The sequence below is a fragment of the Macaca fascicularis genome, chromosome 1, assembly GCF_037993035.2.
Source record: "Macaca fascicularis isolate 582-1 chromosome 1, T2T-MFA8v1.1".
In the NCBI taxonomy this organism is placed as follows: Eukaryota; Metazoa; Chordata; class Mammalia; order Primates; family Cercopithecidae; genus Macaca; species Macaca fascicularis.
In genome coordinates this window covers 11,760,176-11,781,033 of record NC_088375.1, presented here as the reverse complement: position 1 = coordinate 11,781,033, position 20,858 = coordinate 11,760,176, and the positions used below count along the sequence as shown (strand labels likewise).

The following is a 20,858-nucleotide window of genomic DNA, read 5'->3' as shown; positions in this document are numbered from 1 at the left end:
TTACAACACGTTGTGGCATGGAGGTTGGGGAGCAGTAGGCTTGAAAAATGATCCTAAACTTGATGTACAAGAATACACAGTTAGGAACACCTGAAGGTGGGAAGAATGAGATGACGGTATTCAAGAGTGTGGAAAATGCACATGTATGGAGACACACAATAAACCTCATTTTAGTGCAATGACATGCTGTGCACCAAAATAAATTCTAGGTGGATTTCAAAGAGTTAAACATTTTTAAATGAAAACAAAGCTAGAAGATAAAAGACAATAGTCTTCAAATTTGTTTGGGAGAAAGATTTCTAACTGTCAGATTACATTGTACTTTTGCAGATGATGATGAATATCACATGAAGTGAGAGATGTACAAATACATCCCCAGTTACTTGTCTTCCTGTACTGACAGAGAACATTTCCTTAGTCTTTTATAAGGGAAAAAAGACTACAGTTCCTTTAGGATATTACCCCTAATGCATGCTGTTCTGCCTCACAGACATTTAAAAATCTGGGCTTTGTGCAGAAGCATTGAGATTTTCAGGAAAACACTAAGAACAGCAGGGATAGATGGACGCCAAATTACAGGTCAAAATAAGACTCTGCTGGTACAACTGTAAACCTTAATGATAGCCAGTCGCTGTGGCTCATGCCTATAATCCCAGCACTTTGGGAGGTGGAGGTGGGAGATTGCTTGAGTTTAGGAGTTTGAGATCACCTTGGCAACATAGGGGGATCTCATCTCTATGAAAAAAAAAATTAACTGGATGTGGTGGTGCACACCTGTGGCCCCAGCTACTTGGGAACCTGAGGTAGGAGGATCACTTGAGTCTAGGAGTTCCAGACCAGCCTGGGCAACATGGTAAAACCCCATCTCTACAAAAAAAGAAAATAATTAGCTGGGCATGGTGGCATGTCCCTGTAGTCCCAGCTACTCAGGAGGCTGAGGTGGGATGATTGCTTGAGCCCAGGAGGTTGAGGCTGCAGTGAGCTGTGATCACACCACTGCACTTCCAGCCTGTGCAACGGAGCAACCTTGCCTCAAAAACAACAGACAAACAAAGCCTCTACTTACAACTACTGATTTTGTGTTTTGCAGTATCTGTGCTGCCTGTCCACCTCCCGGTCTTCAACTGATAAGCTGGCTTTTGATGTTGGCTTGCAAGAGGACACCACAGGTGAGCATCTTGTGCTGCGGGAAGCTGGGTTCAGAGAGAGCCCTGATGGGACTGGATTGGAAGAAGCTGGGAAATACAATACATGGGATGAATGTTCTTATGCATGGGGTCAGGAAAAAAATGTTCTAATGAAAGTTTTTCCTAGAAGGGGGAAGTGTATATCATTCCTCTTGGTTATTCCCACATCATTAGTTGGATGTTCAAACTAGGCTTCAAACCTTATTCTTGTAGGTTTGGATAGAAAATTAGTATTTACTACATGATCTACTGGATGTTAACCATATTAATGTGCACTAATTAGTTTGTGAAGTAATTCTACATATCTCTCTTATCTTAAAAATGTTTTTAAGTCTGAAAATATAACATACTTGATGCCAATATTCAAATAAAAAGGTCAAAAATGAAAGTCTCCTTCATTTCTCTGCCCACAGGGCGTTCTTCTACATACCTGTTCAAACAGACATGCATTTTCAGACTTGTGAGACAAAAATGTATATATTAACTTTTTTTTTTTTTTGGCGAATCAAAATAGGAGAACACAAATTTGATGTTCTTCTCAATACTCTGAGGACTTTGCATTGACTTTATATACCCCTATAAAATTGGACTGTTTTGTCTTTTACAATGAGCATGCATCCCTTTGTAATTAAAATAAAGACCAAGTAGAAAAAAGAATGGAAGGAAGTAGTTCAACTTTTATTAAGTTGTTCCTTTGAAGAGTGAGATCAAACTATCCTCTCACTCCACTCCCCCTCTTTAAAGTATTTTCCCATATTCACTAATTTTTTTTTTACAAACAATGAGAAGGTAAAAATAAAGCTATGTTTATGAGCCTTATACACATTTTAATAGACCAACACATCGTCTTGTACAAGAAATTCCAAGAACCCCCAGCACCAGAAACATACATAAATATATTATTCTGATTTTGTTTTGTATAGACTCTATCGTTCCCCTGTATTTTTGCTAGTTTTTTAGTTATTCTAATTAGTGTATTTCAGCACACAGTTAAATGAGAAAGTTGTCAGTTCCCTCTTCATAAGAAGTAAAAGACACAGTCTAGAACTTGTTTTCATTCATTGAGATTATGTAATAGTCAAAACAAAACAAGTCAGTGTTTCTCCCTGCGTCCTGATTTCCTTACGCTACTCTCTTTTTTTCCCATAGCTTCCTACTTCTTCTGAATTCCTTAATTATTTATGGTATTTATCATTTGTTGTCTGCCTGCCTTCATCAGAATTAAACTCACAAGGCAGATAATTTTTTCTTCCTTGTTTATTGATGTATCCCAGCCACTAAAGCAATGATTAGCCAATAGTGGGTACTCTATAAATGTTTGAGTGAATGAAAAACTACCTGCAACTGTAAAAATGTGAATTGGATGAATGACGATAAAGAATTACACCAGGTGACATTCAGGTTAGATTATGGTTTGTATAGGAAAAGCAAGTTAGACTATGGTTTATGTAAGAAAAAACACAGATTATATATTGACTGTGAGAATACTTACAAAATGTTATTTGGTAATTCATTTATTCATTCATGCAAAATGAATTTGTAGTGAGTGCTTATAATAGGCTAGCAGGAGCTGGAGAAACCTCAGTGAACAAAACATAACAAGGCCAACTAATAGGAACTTACATTCTGGCCTTGAGGAATTAGTCAAGAAAAAAAAAAAGATTTACGGAAAAACCATAAAGTTGAGTCAAGGCAAAGAATGATAAATGATGACAGATTTTGTGAAAACACTACTCTCATTTTGGGATAGAAGTCGCATTTAGGTTTTCAAAGGTATCATGAACAGAATGAAGAATGGCATGCTGACGATTATATGTTAGGTATTGGGAAGAAAGAGTGAAGAGACATGTGGCTTATGAGGCTTATGCTTGACTTATCCTAGAAGGAATTGTTTGGTTGATGTAAACCAAGATCTTTTATAATTCATTCTTCTACAGAAGGATTCTCTTATATGTTACTTTTAGATTAATAGAAAACACCACGGCCGGGCGCCGTGGCTCACGCCTGTAATCCCAGCACTTTGGGAGGCCAAGGCGGGAGGATCACAAGGTCAGGAGTTCAAGACCAGCCTAACCAACATGGTGAAACCCCATCTCTACTAAAAATACAAAAATTAGCCAGGCATGGTGGCGGGTGCCTGTAGTCCCAGCTACTCAGGAGGCTGAGGCAGGAGAATCACTTGAACCTGGGACGTGGAGGTTGCTGTGAGCTGAGGTTGTGCCATTACACTCCAGCCTGGGCAACAAAGCGAGACACTGTCTCAAAAAAAAAAAGAAAGAAAAAAAGATGAAAACACCACATTTTAAAATAATAAAGTAAAAAGGGGACAGGATAGTACAATCTTTAGATGACAATACTTTGCATCCTTTTTTTGAGTCAGCATCGAAAAATAACTACTGGGAAAATTTTCAAAAAATTGCTACAACACAATCATCACATCACAAAACCCCAAGTCTTTATGAAAATTGTCAAAAAACGAGATGATTTTATAGAAAGCAATTGAACGGTATAATGACATGTGCGTGTATAAAGAATGAAATCAGATCAGTGTGAGTGGTGAATTTTGTCTTACATGAGTATAAATAAATATCCATTTAAAGCAATTCTTCGTGGATGAAAAAGGCATCAGCATTCCGTAAGTGTCACACCCAGTTTCTATGAAAAGAATCTTATTTTATCCTAAGCTAAGGCTTAATTCTTTCTCTTTTCCTGGTGTAAGAGATTAATTTGCATTAATTCCAGATTTCTGGAAGTTGTGTGTTTGGAATCGTTGGCAAAGAAAATAGATTTTAACCCAGAGGAACTTTTTTTGTGTTTCACATATCCATATCTCTGCAGGAGAGGCTTGTTGGTGGACCATACACCCTGCCTCTAAGCAGCGATCAGAAGGAGAAAAAGTACGAGTTGGAGATGACCTCATCTTAGTTAGCGTGTCCTCTGAAAGGTACTTGGTAAGTGTGGAAAGTAGAATCATGTATCTGGTGATATGCTAAATGACAAGTCAATAAAATGATCTCTTTAAGGTTTATATTGTAAATTGTCTACGACAATTGCTTATAACCATTCCTCTATCTCTATTAGATTAATTATAAATACTTTCCTAAATAGAAGGAGAATGTGATGTGAGTGGAATATCAGGTTTGTTCAGGCAGGCTTCCCTCGTGACCTTGATATGCATGTTCATGATATTGATAGTACCTTTTAATAAATTACTTTATTAATAGAATGTAAATGCAGTCTAATTAGTAATTAAAAATTCCATGGTCTTTATTTTGCACCTGATGAAAAGGCTATATTAATGAGGTTGTGATTACCTCTTTTGATATTTATGAAAGCAAATTATTATGTGAGGAACACTTGCCTTGTTAAGAAAGGAGAAATAGACAAAATAAGAAACAGTTTGAAGTCTATCATTGACATTGCATTGTTTCAAAGAGTAGGGGCTGGAAATGGGAGAATGAAGAAAGAAGTTTGTGTTTAATTATTAAATGTTGTATTAGTCTGTTTTCATGCTGATGATAAAGACTACCCAAGACTGGGCAATTTACAAAAGAAAAAGGTTTATTGGACTTACAGTCATGGCGGAAGGTGAAAGACACATCTCACGTGGCAGCAGACAAGAGACGAGAGCTTGTGTAGGGGAACTCCTCTTTTTAAAACCATTAGATCTCATGAGACTTATTCACTATCGTGAGAACATGGGAAAGACTTGCCCTCCATTATTTAATTACCTCCCACTGGTAAGATTTGGGTGGGGACACAGCCAAAGCACATCACATGCATTTTGAACTTTTGTGGTGAGGTCAATATGTATTTAATTTAACTGATTTAGTAAGTTGTAGTTTTGCCAGAGAATAGTCCAATACAGAAGTTTACAGTAAATTGAAATGAAGTAAGTTGAAATAAAGATGTGAAGGATGCTAGAGCAAAATATTCATTTTAAGGTTGAAAAGTGACTACATAAATTTAAAATGGGGCATTGTAAACTTTATATGAATATTCACGTGAAAAATCCCAGACATCACCGTGTGTGATGAGTGAAACAAAAATCTGAAATAGGGCACGTGGCAATTTAGCAGATACTGGGGTATGGAAAGTGTTTTACCATGACCATAACTCAAAATGTAGTTCATGCATTACTGGTTTAGGATTAAGTAAGTAGTTGATACTCCCTTGTTCTATAAACATGAACTAGGGTAAGTTTGGGAGTGTTGTAAGTCAGTTTTGGTTTACCAATACTCTTAATTCCAGATTTGAAACATTTCTAGGAAGATTGGTTTTGTTTTATTTCACTTGCCTTGTAGAAGAGGTAATGATGAAGACAAGGAAATGGTATAACAGTGTCTCGTGTAAATGACAGAAACTATTAAATTAAATGGAGTGTGTGATGTTGCATAGCTATTAGGGAGGCCTGGAGTGTTTCTCTACTTTTGTCCCTTAACCAGTGTAGATAGAAATAGTCACCATGTGAATTTCTAAGACAATACAGGTGTGCAGATTGTAAAATAAGCACTTATTAAGTCCTTGCTATATGCCATGTGCTATGTATGTTAAGGTGATGTGTTTTGATCAGATATGCATTTTGAATTGCAGTTATACCTAGAAACCAATAGCAGTAGAAATAATTCATGCACACTTTTTAATATATAAATTATACACATTCTATTTTGATTTCAACATAACTATGAATTTTTTCTTGTTGTTGTTGTTGTACAATTTGTACTTCCGCTGTGTATCAGAGTTTACTTGGCAGGATGGCATCATTATGAACTGAAAAATTAAAAATCCAGACCTCACAGGGCCAGGACTGTTCTATCTATCTATCTATTCTACAACTAACCACCTGAGAAAGTCATCTAATTCTCTGAACTCTGGCTTTCTCATCTGTAAAAAATGAGGTTGATGCTAATAATAATACATAGCACCAAGGTTATTGTGAGGAAGCAATGAGATAATAGATTTAAATATGGGCAGAATTAAAAAGCAATATACAAGTGAAAGTAATAATAATGATGATACGTGAGATTTACCTCCTATGGAAGGAAATACACCTCATGATTAATTAAAATTTATGAGTGATTTCCAAGCTACATTTTATTTTATTTTATTTATTTTTTGAGACAGGGTCTTGCCCTGTGGCCCAGGCTGGAGTACTGTGGCGATCATAGCTCACTGAAGCCTCAACCTCCTATTCTTCCCCGTCAGCCTCCCAAGTGGCTAGAACTGTAGGGATGAGCCACACCTTGCCCAGCCTGTGCTACATAGCCAATTATTTATGTTCTCTTTCCTGGTAACCTTTCATATGGAGCTACAAGAGAGCGGCCAACCAGGTTGTTAAAATTTCGCTTTCATTTGGTAATGAAGTCGTTGCTTTTATTGTTCATCTCTATGGACCTGGCATATGGCAGAAACAACAGGAAAGGCCAAGGACACATTACTCATGCTTTCTATCCTCAAATAATTAGTGGAGAAAACAAATCAAACACATACAGAGCTGTATGAGGATACTGTAAGACAGTAAATACGCATTACAGTGTAGCTTGGAGATGCTGAGGGACATTCCTATGGGTATAGAGATGGTGAATTATTATCTTACATTCCCACCGTGGTGGATTAGTAGCGAGTATATGAAGTACTATGGTGTGGATTCAAAGATTTATTTGGAGGACTCAGTGAAAAGGATCTAGAGAAATTGAAAGATCAAGAAGTGAGTTAGTGAAAGGATTTTGGGATAGGCAGAGGTAGTTGAAATAATCTGTAGAATAAACCCTGAATAACTAAAGATGGACTCTGTGTGTGTGTGTATATGTATACATATATATGTGTGTGTATATATATGTATACACACATATATATATTTGTTTATAAATACAAAGTCTGGTGAGTATGAACCTGGGCTAATCATGTAACCTTTAGAAACCCTCAGTTCCTTCATCTGGAGTCTGGGAAATAATAAAGAACTTAACTCATAGGGGTGTTATGGGATTAAATGCTGGAATCCAACAAGGCTCGTAGTTCTGTGAATGGCACATAAAAATTGTTTAGTAAGTTACTGTCACTATTTACTTGGGAGATTTGTGCCTGTTAAGAATAGTTAAAGAAGCTGGGCATGGTAGTTCACGCCTGTAATCCCAGCACTTTGGGAGGCCAAGGTGGGCGGATTACTTTAGGCCAGGAGTTCAAGACCAGCATAGCCAAAATAGCAAGACCCTGTCTCTACTGAAAAAAATACAAAAATTAGGCCAGGCCTGGTGGCTCATGCCTGTAATCGCAGCACTTTGGGAGGCCAAGGCGGGTGGATCACCTGAGGTCAGGAGTTCAGGACCAGCCTGGCCAACATGATGAAGCCCCGTCTCTACTAAAAATACAAAAATTAGCCAGGCGTGGTGGCAGGTGCCAGTAATCCCAGCTACTCGGGAGGCTGAGGCAGGATAATTGCTTGAACCCAGGAGGCAGAGGTTGCAGTGAGCTGAGATCGTACCATTGCACTACAGCCTGGGCGACAAGAGTGAAACTCCGTCTTAAAAAAAAAAAAATTAGTTGGGCTTAGTGGTGCACACCTGTAATCCCAGCTACTCAGGAGGCTGAGGCAGGAGAATCGCTTGAATTGGGGAGGTGGAGGTTGCAATGGGCCGATACCGTGCCTCATGCCACTGCACTCCAGCCTAGGTGACAGATTGAGACTCCATCTCAAAAAAAAAAAAAAAAAAAGTGCTTAAAGAAACAACAGATGTTTAACTAGAAGAAGACAGTGGAAGGAATATTATAGGTGATATTAAATAAAGATCTATCAGGTGAAAGCAAGGTTCATCTTCTGAGGAGGTGCTGATGTTGTTAAAAATAAGTAAGTTTAAAAATGTCTGATAACAAATTAGTTAAAACTACCTTCTAAAAATAAACATTTCCAGTCATTGATTTTACAGCTCTGTAGTCATCGGTGTCTATTGACCGATGAAGGATTTTTCTTTCACTAACAGTGATGGTTAAGCTAAGATTAAACTAATAGTGCATGGGGTACACTCATAAAGCTTACAACTATTACAATGCTAAATTGATGAGAGCTAGTTTGGAGGGTTGGTTTTCACCCTGTCCTCTGAGAAGATGCCTTGTGGACAGCAGAGGATGCTGTGGATGGCACCTGGGATTGATCCACCGTTGTCTGCTGTATACATTGAACATTGGGGCACAATTTCTGAGGTATAGAGGGTCTCAGCCTCTAAAAATGATTGTAAACGCCTCACCCAGATAATGTCTTTTCTCATTTTTGCTGTTTTATATTCTAATGTCAAATGATACATTAATCTTCTTTTCAAAAATATCCAAAAGGAAAGAAATTTTTTTGCTCATTGAAAATCTTATTTTCTTTTAAAGAAGGCCTTAGCAAAGCACCTTAAGAGAAATATACAACTTAAAATAGAGAAAACATGGCCAAGTAGATATTACTGACTGAATTTATTTCAAACTAAACAAAATAAAACTTACAAAACAATTTTTTTCTGTGTGTTAGGTGTAAAAATCACTCCAGTATGTACAAATGTTTTCAGTCTGAGGATTGGATTGTTTGCTCTGGAAATGTAGATTTCCAACTGATTTTCTACTGATCAGGTTACTTAATGAAACAGGCCAAGTTTTTCAGATCTGTGAAAACATTGCCAAACAAACAACTGATTGAAAATATACTGGGAAAAACAGAATGCTTAATCTAAAGGGTGATTATGAGAAAATGCTTAAGAGAAAGCTATTCTACAGTTCAAAAAATTTACTTCTTTCTTACCCACCTCTAAATGTCTAATACAAAATATGGGTAATTATTGATTGCATAATAAATTGCTGAATTGCCTCAAGTTGTGTGAAAATAATGATAAAAGAGTGATCATAAATATTTTCGAATGATTTATTAAATGAACCAATTCATTTTTGATTAATTTGCCTTGAGCCTTTCTTTCCTCTGTGGATCACGTAATGGAACCATAAAATATTACATTTGGAAAGAACAACTGTTTCTCTGCCCCTCATTTATTTATTTATTTTTTTTCAGAAGAAAAAACTGATGCCTGAGGAGTAATATGACTTGTTTACTTGTGTTTCCTGTCCCTAAATGACAATGTATTCGGAATGTTGCATCACCAGGGCCGAAGTACCTGGAAGTTTAATAAAAGATGAATAAATGAGGGAATCATTGCATCAGATAAGGGTTCAATTCAGAGATTCTTGGTACGAAGTTTTTGTACCATGGACTTCCATTGCAGGCTGATAAAACTTATTGACTTCATCATAAAAATGGTAAAATGCATAAAATACATGGATCAGAAAGGAAACTAAAGGTATCAAAGTATAATCTGTGTAAGGCGATTTATCATGTCCCTTCCATTTCGGAGATGTTGTGCTTCTTTCATGTAATGTCTTGTTACTCTTGGATCAGCAGTCTTGATTGACAAACCCTCCGACGACTCTGCATTCCAATCTACATTTTTTTTTCTTTTCTTTTTTTTGAGATGGAGTCTTGCTCTCTTGTCCAGTCTGGAGTGCAGTGGTGCGATCTTGGCTCACTGCAGCACAACCTCTGCCTCCCGGGTTCACACCATTCTCCTGCCCCAGCCTCCCGAGTAGCTGGGACTATAGGCGCCCGCCACCATACCTGGATAATTTTTTGTATTTTTAGTAGAGATGGGGCTTCACTGTGTTAGCCAGGATGGTCTTGAACTCCTGACCTTGTGATCCACCCGCCTCGGCCTCCCAAAGTGCTGGGATTACAGGTGTAAGCCACCGCGCCTGGCCCTCCAATCTACATTTTTAAATACGGTGTCTTCTGAAGATTCATGTGCCTATTAGAGCTTGAAAATCACTAATCCTAGGATCAAAGTGAGACCTGGGTGCCCAGAGGTTGGTGGCTAAAGCCCCTGTACTGCTGTTGGTGGATTGATGCTACCATATTTTCCTGTAAATCCTACAGTGGTTCCATATTTCAGCCTAAGGCCAACTTGGCTTTCATCCTCTGCCAATGTCTGTTTTTGCTTTAAGGATAATTCATCCCAATTTCAGTAATTGAAACTGTTGTTGCTTTCTGAATATTGCATACCACAAGCCTGACGTGATGTAGTTTTTACCCAGACTTCCCTTTGCTGTTTAAGCAGCAAAATTGGAAGCATTCAAAATAGAATATTTTCTTTAGAAGAGTAGACCTTATTTAGAGAACTTTCTGTGATTGTAATATAATCTTAAGGACATATTTGGGACTTTTTCCCACAGACTGAAATTTTCATGTTTATGGTTCTCTCATATTTATTATTTATCTTCAGGCATATATATGATTTGGAAATGGCTTTTTTAACTCCCTCACCCTATTTTGTCACTGCTGTAAACACCTTATTGCCTAAAATAGAAGGTCGTTGGCCTGGCGCCAGCCTTTGTCTGTGGGCCTATCAGTGATTCCACCTCTTAGCATGTGCTGTCAGCTCCAAAGACGAAGCTCTGGGCTGTAATGTATGTCCCCGTATCTCCACCTCTGTGCTCACACTCTTGTCTTCAACACATTCCCCTTATCACACATTTCCCTTCTCAGAACTTCTGAGAGGGCCAGGGGGCTCAGCCCACTTCCGATAGCAAGGTTTCTGGTATGTTAAAAATAAAAATTCCCAAATGGTTTACAAAAGTGTTTGGTATGTTTTACATATTTGCACATAGCACATTCACATTATTGATCCACATACTCAAATCCAACGTATGTAGACACTTGTTTGGGGACAGCATCTCCAAAGATATAAACGTGAGACACAGGCCAAGTGATCCTACTGACTCCCTCAAAGCCCCCAACCCATGAGAAACTCCACTCTCATTTTGTTGTCTGGAGTGTTCTCTTCTTACAATTCCTGTAGCACGTTGATTACGATTTACACAGCATTTTTAAAGGCTTTTCCCCACCTTCCAGATCCATTTATTTATTTATTTATTTATTTATTTATTTATTTATTTATTTATTTTTTATTTGATGGAGTCTCGCTCTGGCATGTCACCCAGGCTGGAGTGCACTGGCATGATCTTGGCTCACTCCTAGTTCTGCCTCCTGGGTTTACGCCATTCTCCTGCCTCAGCCTCCCGAGTAGCTGGGACTACAAGTGTCCGCCACCATGCCCAGCTAATTTTCTGTATTTTTAGTAGAGACAGGTTTCACCATGTTAGCCAGGATGGTCTCGATCTCCTGACCTCGTGATCTGCCCACCTCGACCTCCCAAAGTGCTGGGATTACAGGCATGAGCCACCATGCCCGGCCTTATTTATTTTTTAATTTAATTGGTACATAATTTTGTACATAATTGGTACAAAATATCACATGTAGCCCATAAATATGTATATGTTTTACATAGTTACACATATGTATATGTTTTATATATACATATACATACACAAAATACATGCACAAAATGCTCCACCTCAGTATATAAAAAGTGTAGCATGCAATGTTTGAGGTAATAGATATCTCAATTACTCTGATTTGATCACTGCACACTGTGTGCACGTATCAAAATATCACATGTGATATGTTTATATACTGAGGTACAGCATTTCGTGTATGAATTTTTTCTATGAGATTACAAGCACCCTTGGGGTGGAGAATGTATACTATTAATATACATAGTACATTCAGTGAACCCATGATGAATTAACAAATGATGGTAATCTACGTATCATATTACATGAGCTTTTACTTGGTCACAAATATAAGCATGGGTATTTTGAATTATTTTCAGAGTTTGGTTAAAATTGGTGTCATTCACATGGATATGTATGTGTGTGCGCATATGCACGTGCTTTTTTTTTACACTAAGTATTTATGGAATAGCTTAAAATATGTATTTTTAAGTTTATGATACTTTGATTTTATGATTTTGGTTATCTTCTCCACATACATGGTTATTGGATAACGTTACCAGATGCTAGGAATACAGCTGTGAACCTGTGTCAGATAACTTCTAAAAGGAAAAAAGAAAATAATCCCAAGAATTTCATTGTGTGATAATTGCTTTGAAGGGAAATATATTCTGCTTGTTTGTTAAAGCAGGTGGGATATGATTTATTTGTAAACAAACAGTTTTAACATATTGGAGAAGAAATTGAGTCAATAAAGGAATCTTAGCTGGGATTACATGTAAGAATGACAGATTGAAGTGAAGAAGAAATTGTACAAAAGCAGGCAGCTAGCTGAGGTTGAGGAGAGGCATAAGAGCAAATTATTGCTAAATCTTATGTATTAGCTGGTAAATTTTCAGTCTTACTAATTGGAGAAACGACTGATAAACCCTATATACATATCACAATGTTAAAAGTTTCTTTGGTTTTATTTTTAAGAGAAAGAGAGTGAACGACCTCTTCTTGATGGTGATTTGAGAATAGTATCTTTATGTTAAAGAGATCCTTAGGATGTTTAAAAGGCCTGGAGTACACCTAAGGTGACTACTTTAGGCTGTGACTGATCTTCATCTAACTAAGATGGCCAAGATTTCTGGTCTGATTAAAGTCTGTGAAAACTTAGGCTATCATCAGCATTGGCAAAGTGTTACAGAAACATTGCAGGGATATTGGCAATGTTTACTGAGAAGACTCCACAAAAACAGGTGGTTGCTGTATATGTGTTTGAAATTCTAGAGGCAGCCTAGTAATGATTAGTAAAATAAGCAAGGCATATGGCTGTACTCATAATTTTGTTTTTCTTAGTTAACATTCAATAATTCAGTCTTATGGCTCTAAAAGATATTAAGTATGTTTTATTTTAATATGTTTCTATTTCTAAGAAGGAAAATCTGAAATTTGGTAATACCTGAATTTTGGAAGAAATGTAGCTTGGTTTTAGATAGCTGTTAGGAAATATCGCCATCTAATGGCTTTTGTATCAAATTGCAGATAACAGTTCCTGAAGGCCTCCGTAAAAGACCCTGTAAGATGCCTGAGGACTTCATAAAATGAAGACTCAGTAAACTTGGTCCAATAGATTTCACTTACTTCATCATCAAAAAGCTGTCAGAGTGTGATATGTGGAAAACCCAATTATAATTTTAAGTGCTCATTTTGTTCATCAATCACCCTTAAAACAAAAATAGTATCTTGTTACAAATAAACTTATTTAGTGTATTCATTTATGCATATTTTGATTATTGACTTAAGTCAGTAACTGTTCGAATGAAGTTTTAAAATCCCTAAATTCAGAGAGGAACTTCTTTTCTTCTGACTAGTTTTTTGATTCTTGAATGACAGGTTGAAACAGATGTTCTCTATGAACATAACCAAATCAGCAATGTTAAGTTTGCATTGCTAGAAGCGCTTACATATTACAGCTTACCAGAGCCTGAAGTGATGCCTTCTTTTGCCTCTTGATACAGCACTTGTCTTACGGCAACGGCAGCTTACATGTGGATGCCGCTTTCCAGCAGACTCTCTGGAGCGTGGCCCCAATCAGCTCAGGAAGTGAGGCAGCCCAAGGTAAAAACTCCACTTCAATTAGATGGCCTGTCCTTGATGCAAAGTTGACAGTCATCTTTGGAATTGTGATAATGAGCTGATTGTTAATTAGAGCTTTTTGTCTGTGTCTAAATATTCTGTAATGTGGATACCTGACATTTGAGGATCTTGTTTAAATTGCTGTTTTAAAAGTGAAGCTTGGGTGAACATTAATCTTCCATTATTTTTATGCTACTGTCAGCTTTAGTTTATTTGTGTGTGCTTTCTGTGATAGCTTCCTATGGGTTGTTTTCTTCAATTTTTTGACCTCAGGGTGTTGCCTAGTTGGACTAATGTCAAGATTTCTTGTTTTCTGAGGTCATGCCTTATAGCCGGAACAGGAATTTTACAAAGAATCAGGGTTTCCTAGGGAAATATCTGTATATGTTCTGGCTATTACAACTTATATAGGTTCATATCTGATTGAAATGTGTTTGTGTGTTTAACAGAGGATTTTATGTGTTTGAGGTCCTGCTTTTAGTGGGAATATCCCTAACTGTGGGACTCAGGCACCTGGGACTCAGAGGGAACAGCAGGCACTGTCTATCTCTGTGACCTTGACTAGGTCCTTAAGATTCACTAGACTTCAGTTTCTTTATGAAAGTAGATCGGACCAGATGATCTGTCCAGTTAACAACATCTGACCCTGACAGTCCAAACTGAATGATTTTTAATTTTTACAGGGTATCTCATTGGTGGTGATGTCCTCAGGTTGCTGCATGGACACATGGACGAGTGTCTCACTGTCCCTTCAGGAGAACATGGTGAAGAGCAGCGGAGGTTGGTACCCGAGCTCATTGCATTGAGACTTGCACTCTTTTGCTTTGATGTAATGTTTTTAAAAACTAGGGATCTATTTGTTCAGGCCAGTAGCATCAGACAGGATGGGTTACTGACATTCATTGGTTCACTGAAGTGATCCATTTGTTGCCCCCCCTTAGCTTTTTCTTATGTTATATTTCTATTACCTACCAATAGAAGAACTGAAGATTTTTGTATAATTAAAACGTATTAAGAAACGCTGAACAAAATAAACCAAGCGGAAAGAGTGACCACATTGCATTAAACTACTTAGAACTTCACTAAATGCTCATTAGTTTTGATTAATTTTCTTTTTAGAATGTGTAATCTCAAACTCAGTTTTGAAGTCAGAGTTCTCAAATTGCGTACAATTTTAGGACCCTTTGCTATGACCTCTCATTTATTGATACAGATGATAGAATTGATCACTTTCTCTCATATTTAATGTGATATAATACCTCTCTCATGTTAATTTATTTGGCACTGGGACAAGATTAAAATAGTATGAATCTACCGAGAAAAGTGCACAAATATTACAAAACCATAAAAATATTTAGGATAGTTTGATTGCTACTGCTCTACCTCACAAATTAATGAATGTAGTAAGATGAATATGTAAATAAGAGATTGCAGTGAGAGAAGGCATTGTGTGGATGGTTTGTTACATATCTTTAAATCTTTTAGTGGATATGTGTCATATTAACATGGACACTTAGGTAACTATTAGTTAATGATTATTTATTTTTATAATTTAATAAAAATATATAGGGACCATTTAGAAAATAGCCATTTAACCAGCTGCATAATCTCAGGAAAAGTACCTCTGAAACCTGGGTACTGGGTCTTAACCTCTGTTCCCAGGTAGACCTAGATGATAGTCGGGAATGACATACATCCCCTGGAAACATTCCGTAAGCTAAAAATGCCGCTTTCAGTAGGTTTAGGAAGATGTCGATGGTGTCAGTAGGGTTTGTATAAAAGATAACAGCGATTGTAAGACACTTGGATTAAGGAATTAGTTTCAAACACAAGTATAAACTTAAGAACTAGAGAGATGGCAAGTATATTCTGGGAACAGCAATTATTCCAGAGCGATGAGGGGGAAAATGGAAGAACAGGTGGAAAGTAGACAAGAGAAGGATCTTCAGTGCCATTCTCATGGGCAGGTTTTTATTCTGAGGTTGTTAGGAAGGGATGTGGGGATCGGAGTGGAATAGTTAGTTCTCCTTTAAAATAGTAACTCTGTTAGGCAAGGAGAGCTTAGATTAGAGGTGGGGAGAATCTAAGGCAGGGAAATGAAATGCAGTAATTCATGTGACAAAATCTAAGAACTTAGCCCAGAGAATGCCATCAGAATGGAGAAGTTTACTTGCATCATAGACATTTAGATAAAAGCGATGAGTTTAGGGGAGAACTAGATACAGACTGTGAGAGAAGGTATCAAATCCAGTGCCATCTTGTTTCTGCCTCAGGGGAAGACAGCTGGGGCTGAATGATTGCAGGAGATGGTGTATGTTTGCTATAAAAGATGGAGTTAAACTTTGGTTACACATGAGTATAGTCTATGAGACGTCAAGTAGGAAATTGGGATTTCTGAGTCTTTAACTGAAAGCTTGGGATGGATGCAAATTATAAGTGTAAAGTGGATATTTAAAGGAATGGGGTCTATCATATGTTCATCAGATGGAGAGGGAGGAGCTGGGAGCTGGGATTAGATGTGTTTATCAGTTTGGGCATTGCCTTATGAAGGCTGTAAAGCCCTGGAATAACCTAACCAGGTGGGAGGCTGAGGATGGATTCCTACAGAATTCTGATGTTTAGGATGTGGACAGAGAAACGAGTCAGCAAGAGAGTCAGAGTGATAGTTTAGTGGGGAATCAGGGAAATTAGTCATTGAAGCCAAAGGATTGAGCTGTGGATATGTTTAATGCTATGATGCATTCATTTGGAGTTAGGGCTTATAAGAGACCATGCCAGAGTCTTTGGATCCTCAGTCCCTGATTTGTTAAATGGAAGACTTAGACTAAATGATTCTTAGAGCACTTTTAGCTGTATCTACAGACACTGTAGAGCTTTGTGGTTAAGGTAATGGACTCTAGAACTAGACAGATCTGGGATTGGGCCTCTGCTCTGCCACTTACCAGTTGTGTGACTCATGCAGGTGACATAATCTCTTTAAACATTGGTTTTCCCTCTTTGTAAAATGCAGCATAAATATTATCTCCTACTTTGTGGGGCTATTGAAAAGACTAAATAAGGAAATACACGCGAAATACTTGATGCATATTGAGACATCGACACATTTATTGTTGTTGCTGTTATTATCCCTATTATTTAGACTGAAGAGGCAGCATTTAGCCAGATATGATTAAAAAGTTTGAGGGACTCTGGGCATGTGGATGACAGAATGGTACAGCATAGACTTTGTAGGAAGAGAGGCTAGACTAGATCTAAGAAGATCCTTTTGATGGCTAGTTATGATTGCAGAGAAATCTAGGGGACAGTTCAAAGATATTTTAATCATGTTCTGGACCCACTCTCCTTTTGCATATTTGTTGAAGCCTGCCCCTCCTTTCCAAATACTCTTCTTGATTTCATGTTGATAATTTCAGTGTCAATTTAATCTCAGTATGTAATTAGACCAGCCTATCAGGACTCTTGTAGGTAGTGATGGTGGTATGAACATGTTTGTTTGTGTCCCTTTTTATAACATATTTACATGGGTGAAATTAGATGAAAATGGATGTCAGATTACGACTTGAGGGAGAAAATGAGTCAGCAATAGGTGGCACAGAGCCGAAGGGATGTAGCTTAAGAAAAAACTGCTTGTGTTAGTTATACTGGGAATGAGCAATTATTTGAATTGAATGATAAAAATAATTCCTTGAATTTCAGTTATATAGCACTTTGTTATTTCTAAATCTTGTTAATACCATTGCTTAGAAAATTTTCAGCCTCCCTCTGTTATTTCCCTAGGTCATTGTAAGGAACTTGGGGGAGGCAAAGGATGGCTCAGCCTGGAAGCAGTCTTCCTTTATTTGATATCAGTCTTTACTGGGGCAGACATGCATAAAGATGATCTAAAAATATATTTTTTTCATTCATTAAAGAAGTAAAAATAATTTGATTTCTGCATAGTGACTTGAAAGCTAGAGAAGGTCCTGGGAAATATGTAAAAAAATTTTTTTTTTTACCTTTTAATTCTTTCCTGTAATTATGATCTGGCTATACTCATTAGTTGTATGCTGTTGTTAACATTAAATAACTAAAGTTCAATTTACTTTTTTAGGAGACATAGTGGAAACTATTAAGGAGATAGCCAGAAGAGATGTTTACTTCTGAGTGATTTAGGAGTAGTCTGGTCATAAATGCTGTGTGTCTACACGGATTTGTCCGCCTGTTCCTGCTTTGTTCTATTGACAGTTATTTAATATACATAACTGTAATTGTAGCTATTAAAAATCCAGCTCAATTTTGGCTTTTATGATTCTAGACATCAGTAGAGGTACCTTTACCTTCCTCTTCACATTTAGATATGTATGTGTATGTGGTTACCTATTCATTCTCCTAAAGAATGTTAATAAAGCTCTTAGAATGAAGAGCATACAGAGCTATTCAATTAAGAAGAACTAAATTGGAGATGAGGCCTATCTGAGTTAAACTAAATATTTATCTTTTTCTCATGCTTCCTGCCCATTTTGCTTTTATGGATTGAATTCTGATGTGTTCATGAAATACAGCATCACTATTGTTTTAAGTTACTTGAGATTTTTTTCAGGAAGACAAATCGCTCTAAAATGTCTAGTAGTCAACTTGTCTAAACAACAAAAAATAGTGAAAATATAACCTATAGTAGTTGTGAGCAGTCAAGTAAAAGGGAGAGATCCCGAGTATTAACTATACTGTCATATCCTTTTAGTTCTTATTAAACTCTTCATTAGTGAGATAGAATGAGTTAAGCAAGTCTGGTAGTTGGGAAGGGATGTATCAGCATTCCTTGTCAATCATGTTTTAATTATTACTTTAAAAATGGACTTTTGGGCCTGACGCAGTAGCTCACGTCTTTAATCCCAGCACTTTGGGAGACCGAGGCGGGCGGATCACAAGGTCAGGAGATTAAGCCCATCCTGGCTAACACGGTGAAACCCCGTCTCTGCTAAAAATACAAAAAAAAAAAAAAAAAAAAAAAAAAAAAAAATTAGCCAGGCATGGGCGCCTGTAGTCCCAGCTACTCGGGAGGCTGAGGCAGGAAAATGGCATGAACCCGGGATCTTGCAGTGCATGGAGATCGCGCCACTGCACTCCAGCCTGGGTGACAGAGCAAGACTCTGTCTGAAAAAAAAGAAAAGAAAAGAAAAAAATAAAACCTTTTGCACAACAGGGTAACTCCAGCCAACAATACATTTATTGTACATTTAAAAATAACTAAAAGAGTCTAGTTGGATTGTTTGTGACACAAAGGATCAATGCTTGAAGTGATGGATCCCCCATTTACCCTGAAGTGATTATTATGCATAGTTTGCCTGAATCAAGGCATCTCATGTACCCCATTGATATATATACCTACTACATGCCCACAGAAATTAAAAATAAAAACTTAAAGAAATAGGCTTTCATTCTGGAGGCTTGAAATTTGATTACTAAATTTTATTTCAAGCCTGACATATTTTATGTGGAGATTATTTTCTGTTCTAGACTTTGTTTCTAGATAGCATCTCATTATATCCATCCAAAATTTTATGTGAATATAATAAAATATCAACAAAGGCATTTCCTTTATGTGCACACAGACTTATTATGGATTCGATATGCACTACGTGAATAAACTCTGCATACTTTTACATTAATACATTTTAAAATGGATGCATTGGGGAAGATTATTTGGGGCCTATAGTTTGGAAATCTATTAAGGAAACATTGTTTGAAAAGCATTATTTCTGTTAAAAACAGGTTTGCAATGTTGAAACTAGTTTTATTGATTCAATAAGAATTTGTAGGATGACTATTGTTTTCTGGGTGCTGGGGCTTATAGTAGTATACAAACATTTACAAAGTTTATTTTCTCAAGAAGTTTACATTCTAGTAGGCATATATGACAGTAAATATGTTTATTTATAAATGCATACACTTACCCATGTATACAGAGATAAAATGCATTAGGTGATGATAAGAGCTAAGGAGAAAAATAATGCATGGACGGGGATGGAGAATGTTCATGTGTGTGGTGTGTTTGGTGGGGGAGGTAAGAGGGAGAGGTGGGGGGAGAAGGAGAGTAAGGTTGTTCTTCTTCCACCTTATCTGGCATTACTCTTGGCATACGCTTGCTGTATCTTGTTACTTTCAAATGCAGGCCAATTAAGTCATAGTTTCTGACAGTATCTGGAAATAAATGCTACGTTTGCTTTCCAAAATGTGACTCAGCAGGAAAAAGCTACGCCATGTGTATGCATGACAATATTTTTACCTTCATGCCTCTTTTAATATTATGATGATTTAATGAGCTTTAGTTATAAATAATTGATAACGCATGAGATGGATTGGATATAATGAATTAAATGTCTCTCCGTCTGGCTTAGAAAGAGATTGCATAGTTTATATCTGTGTACAAAACTGGATGGATGACTAATATCTTTGTGAGGATATTTGTATGCTTTTGGCCACCACCTAGGTGGAAGCTTTCAAAGCTATTCTGTTGTTCTCCAAAATGGTCAAGGATAAAGTTTAACCTATGAGGGCTTTTCTTCTTTTTCTCTATCTTCAGGTCCTGCATATATCTTTTCAGCCTGGAACTGAGAGTTAGATGAGTCAGCTAAACAGTCTTGCTGGAAGAGTCAGTACATAAAGGAGAGCTACTTTCTGCTTTTTGCCTCTTCTCCTTTCGGAGAGATTCACTTTTTACCCCAAACTTAAACTGATTGCTGATTGCAGAGAGCGCAGTAGCTACTGTAGTTTGTCATGTTCTGGAAGCCTGACTTGGTCTAGAGCCGCATTCTCAAGGCATGGGCTGGGTAGAATGACTGCTTCAAAAACGTGGGCTTTTAACACAGAAGATTAAAAATATTCATAGGAATTTGAGCTGCTGGGTCTTAGCAAAAATGAAAAACAATGAGACATTTGATGCATTTAGAGTATATGAATAGAAAAACAGACAATAGATTAAAATCAACATTATACAAAAAGAAAGCTCTCAATGATTTTCTCAATTAAAATTTAAGAACATGACTTGTCTACATTGGGTTTATTAACTTAATCTATATGTAAGCAATATCTTTCAGAAGGTAAAAAAGAAAGAGAAGCATCTTCTTTTTTAAATTTCCAGATGGCTTTATGGTTGTATTGTGTCTGCAAAGGATGCAAAGTAAAGGTAACAACATGTAT

At 37.1% G+C, this 20,858-nt stretch overlaps 1 protein-coding gene across 10 annotated transcripts in view; it reads left to right on the top strand.

The window, feature by feature from the left end:
• Window positions 1-20,858, top strand: part of RYR2 (ryanodine receptor 2) — a 787,495-nt gene that overhangs the window by 331,596 nt on the left and 435,041 nt on the right. For all 10 annotated transcript variants that reach the window (XR_012434021.1, XM_065543167.2, XM_065543147.2 and 7 more), the window contains exons 7-10: window positions 1,091-1,169; window positions 4,026-4,138; window positions 13,562-13,661; window positions 14,363-14,459. Coding sequence is in view for 9 of the 10 variants with exons in the window: in XM_065543167.2 (XP_065399239.1) it covers window positions 1,091-1,169; window positions 4,026-4,138; window positions 13,562-13,661; window positions 14,363-14,459 (389 nt within the window). In the remaining variant the exon portion in view is untranslated. The remainder of the gene's footprint in view (window positions 1-1,090; window positions 1,170-4,025; window positions 4,139-13,561; window positions 13,662-14,362; window positions 14,460-20,858) is intronic.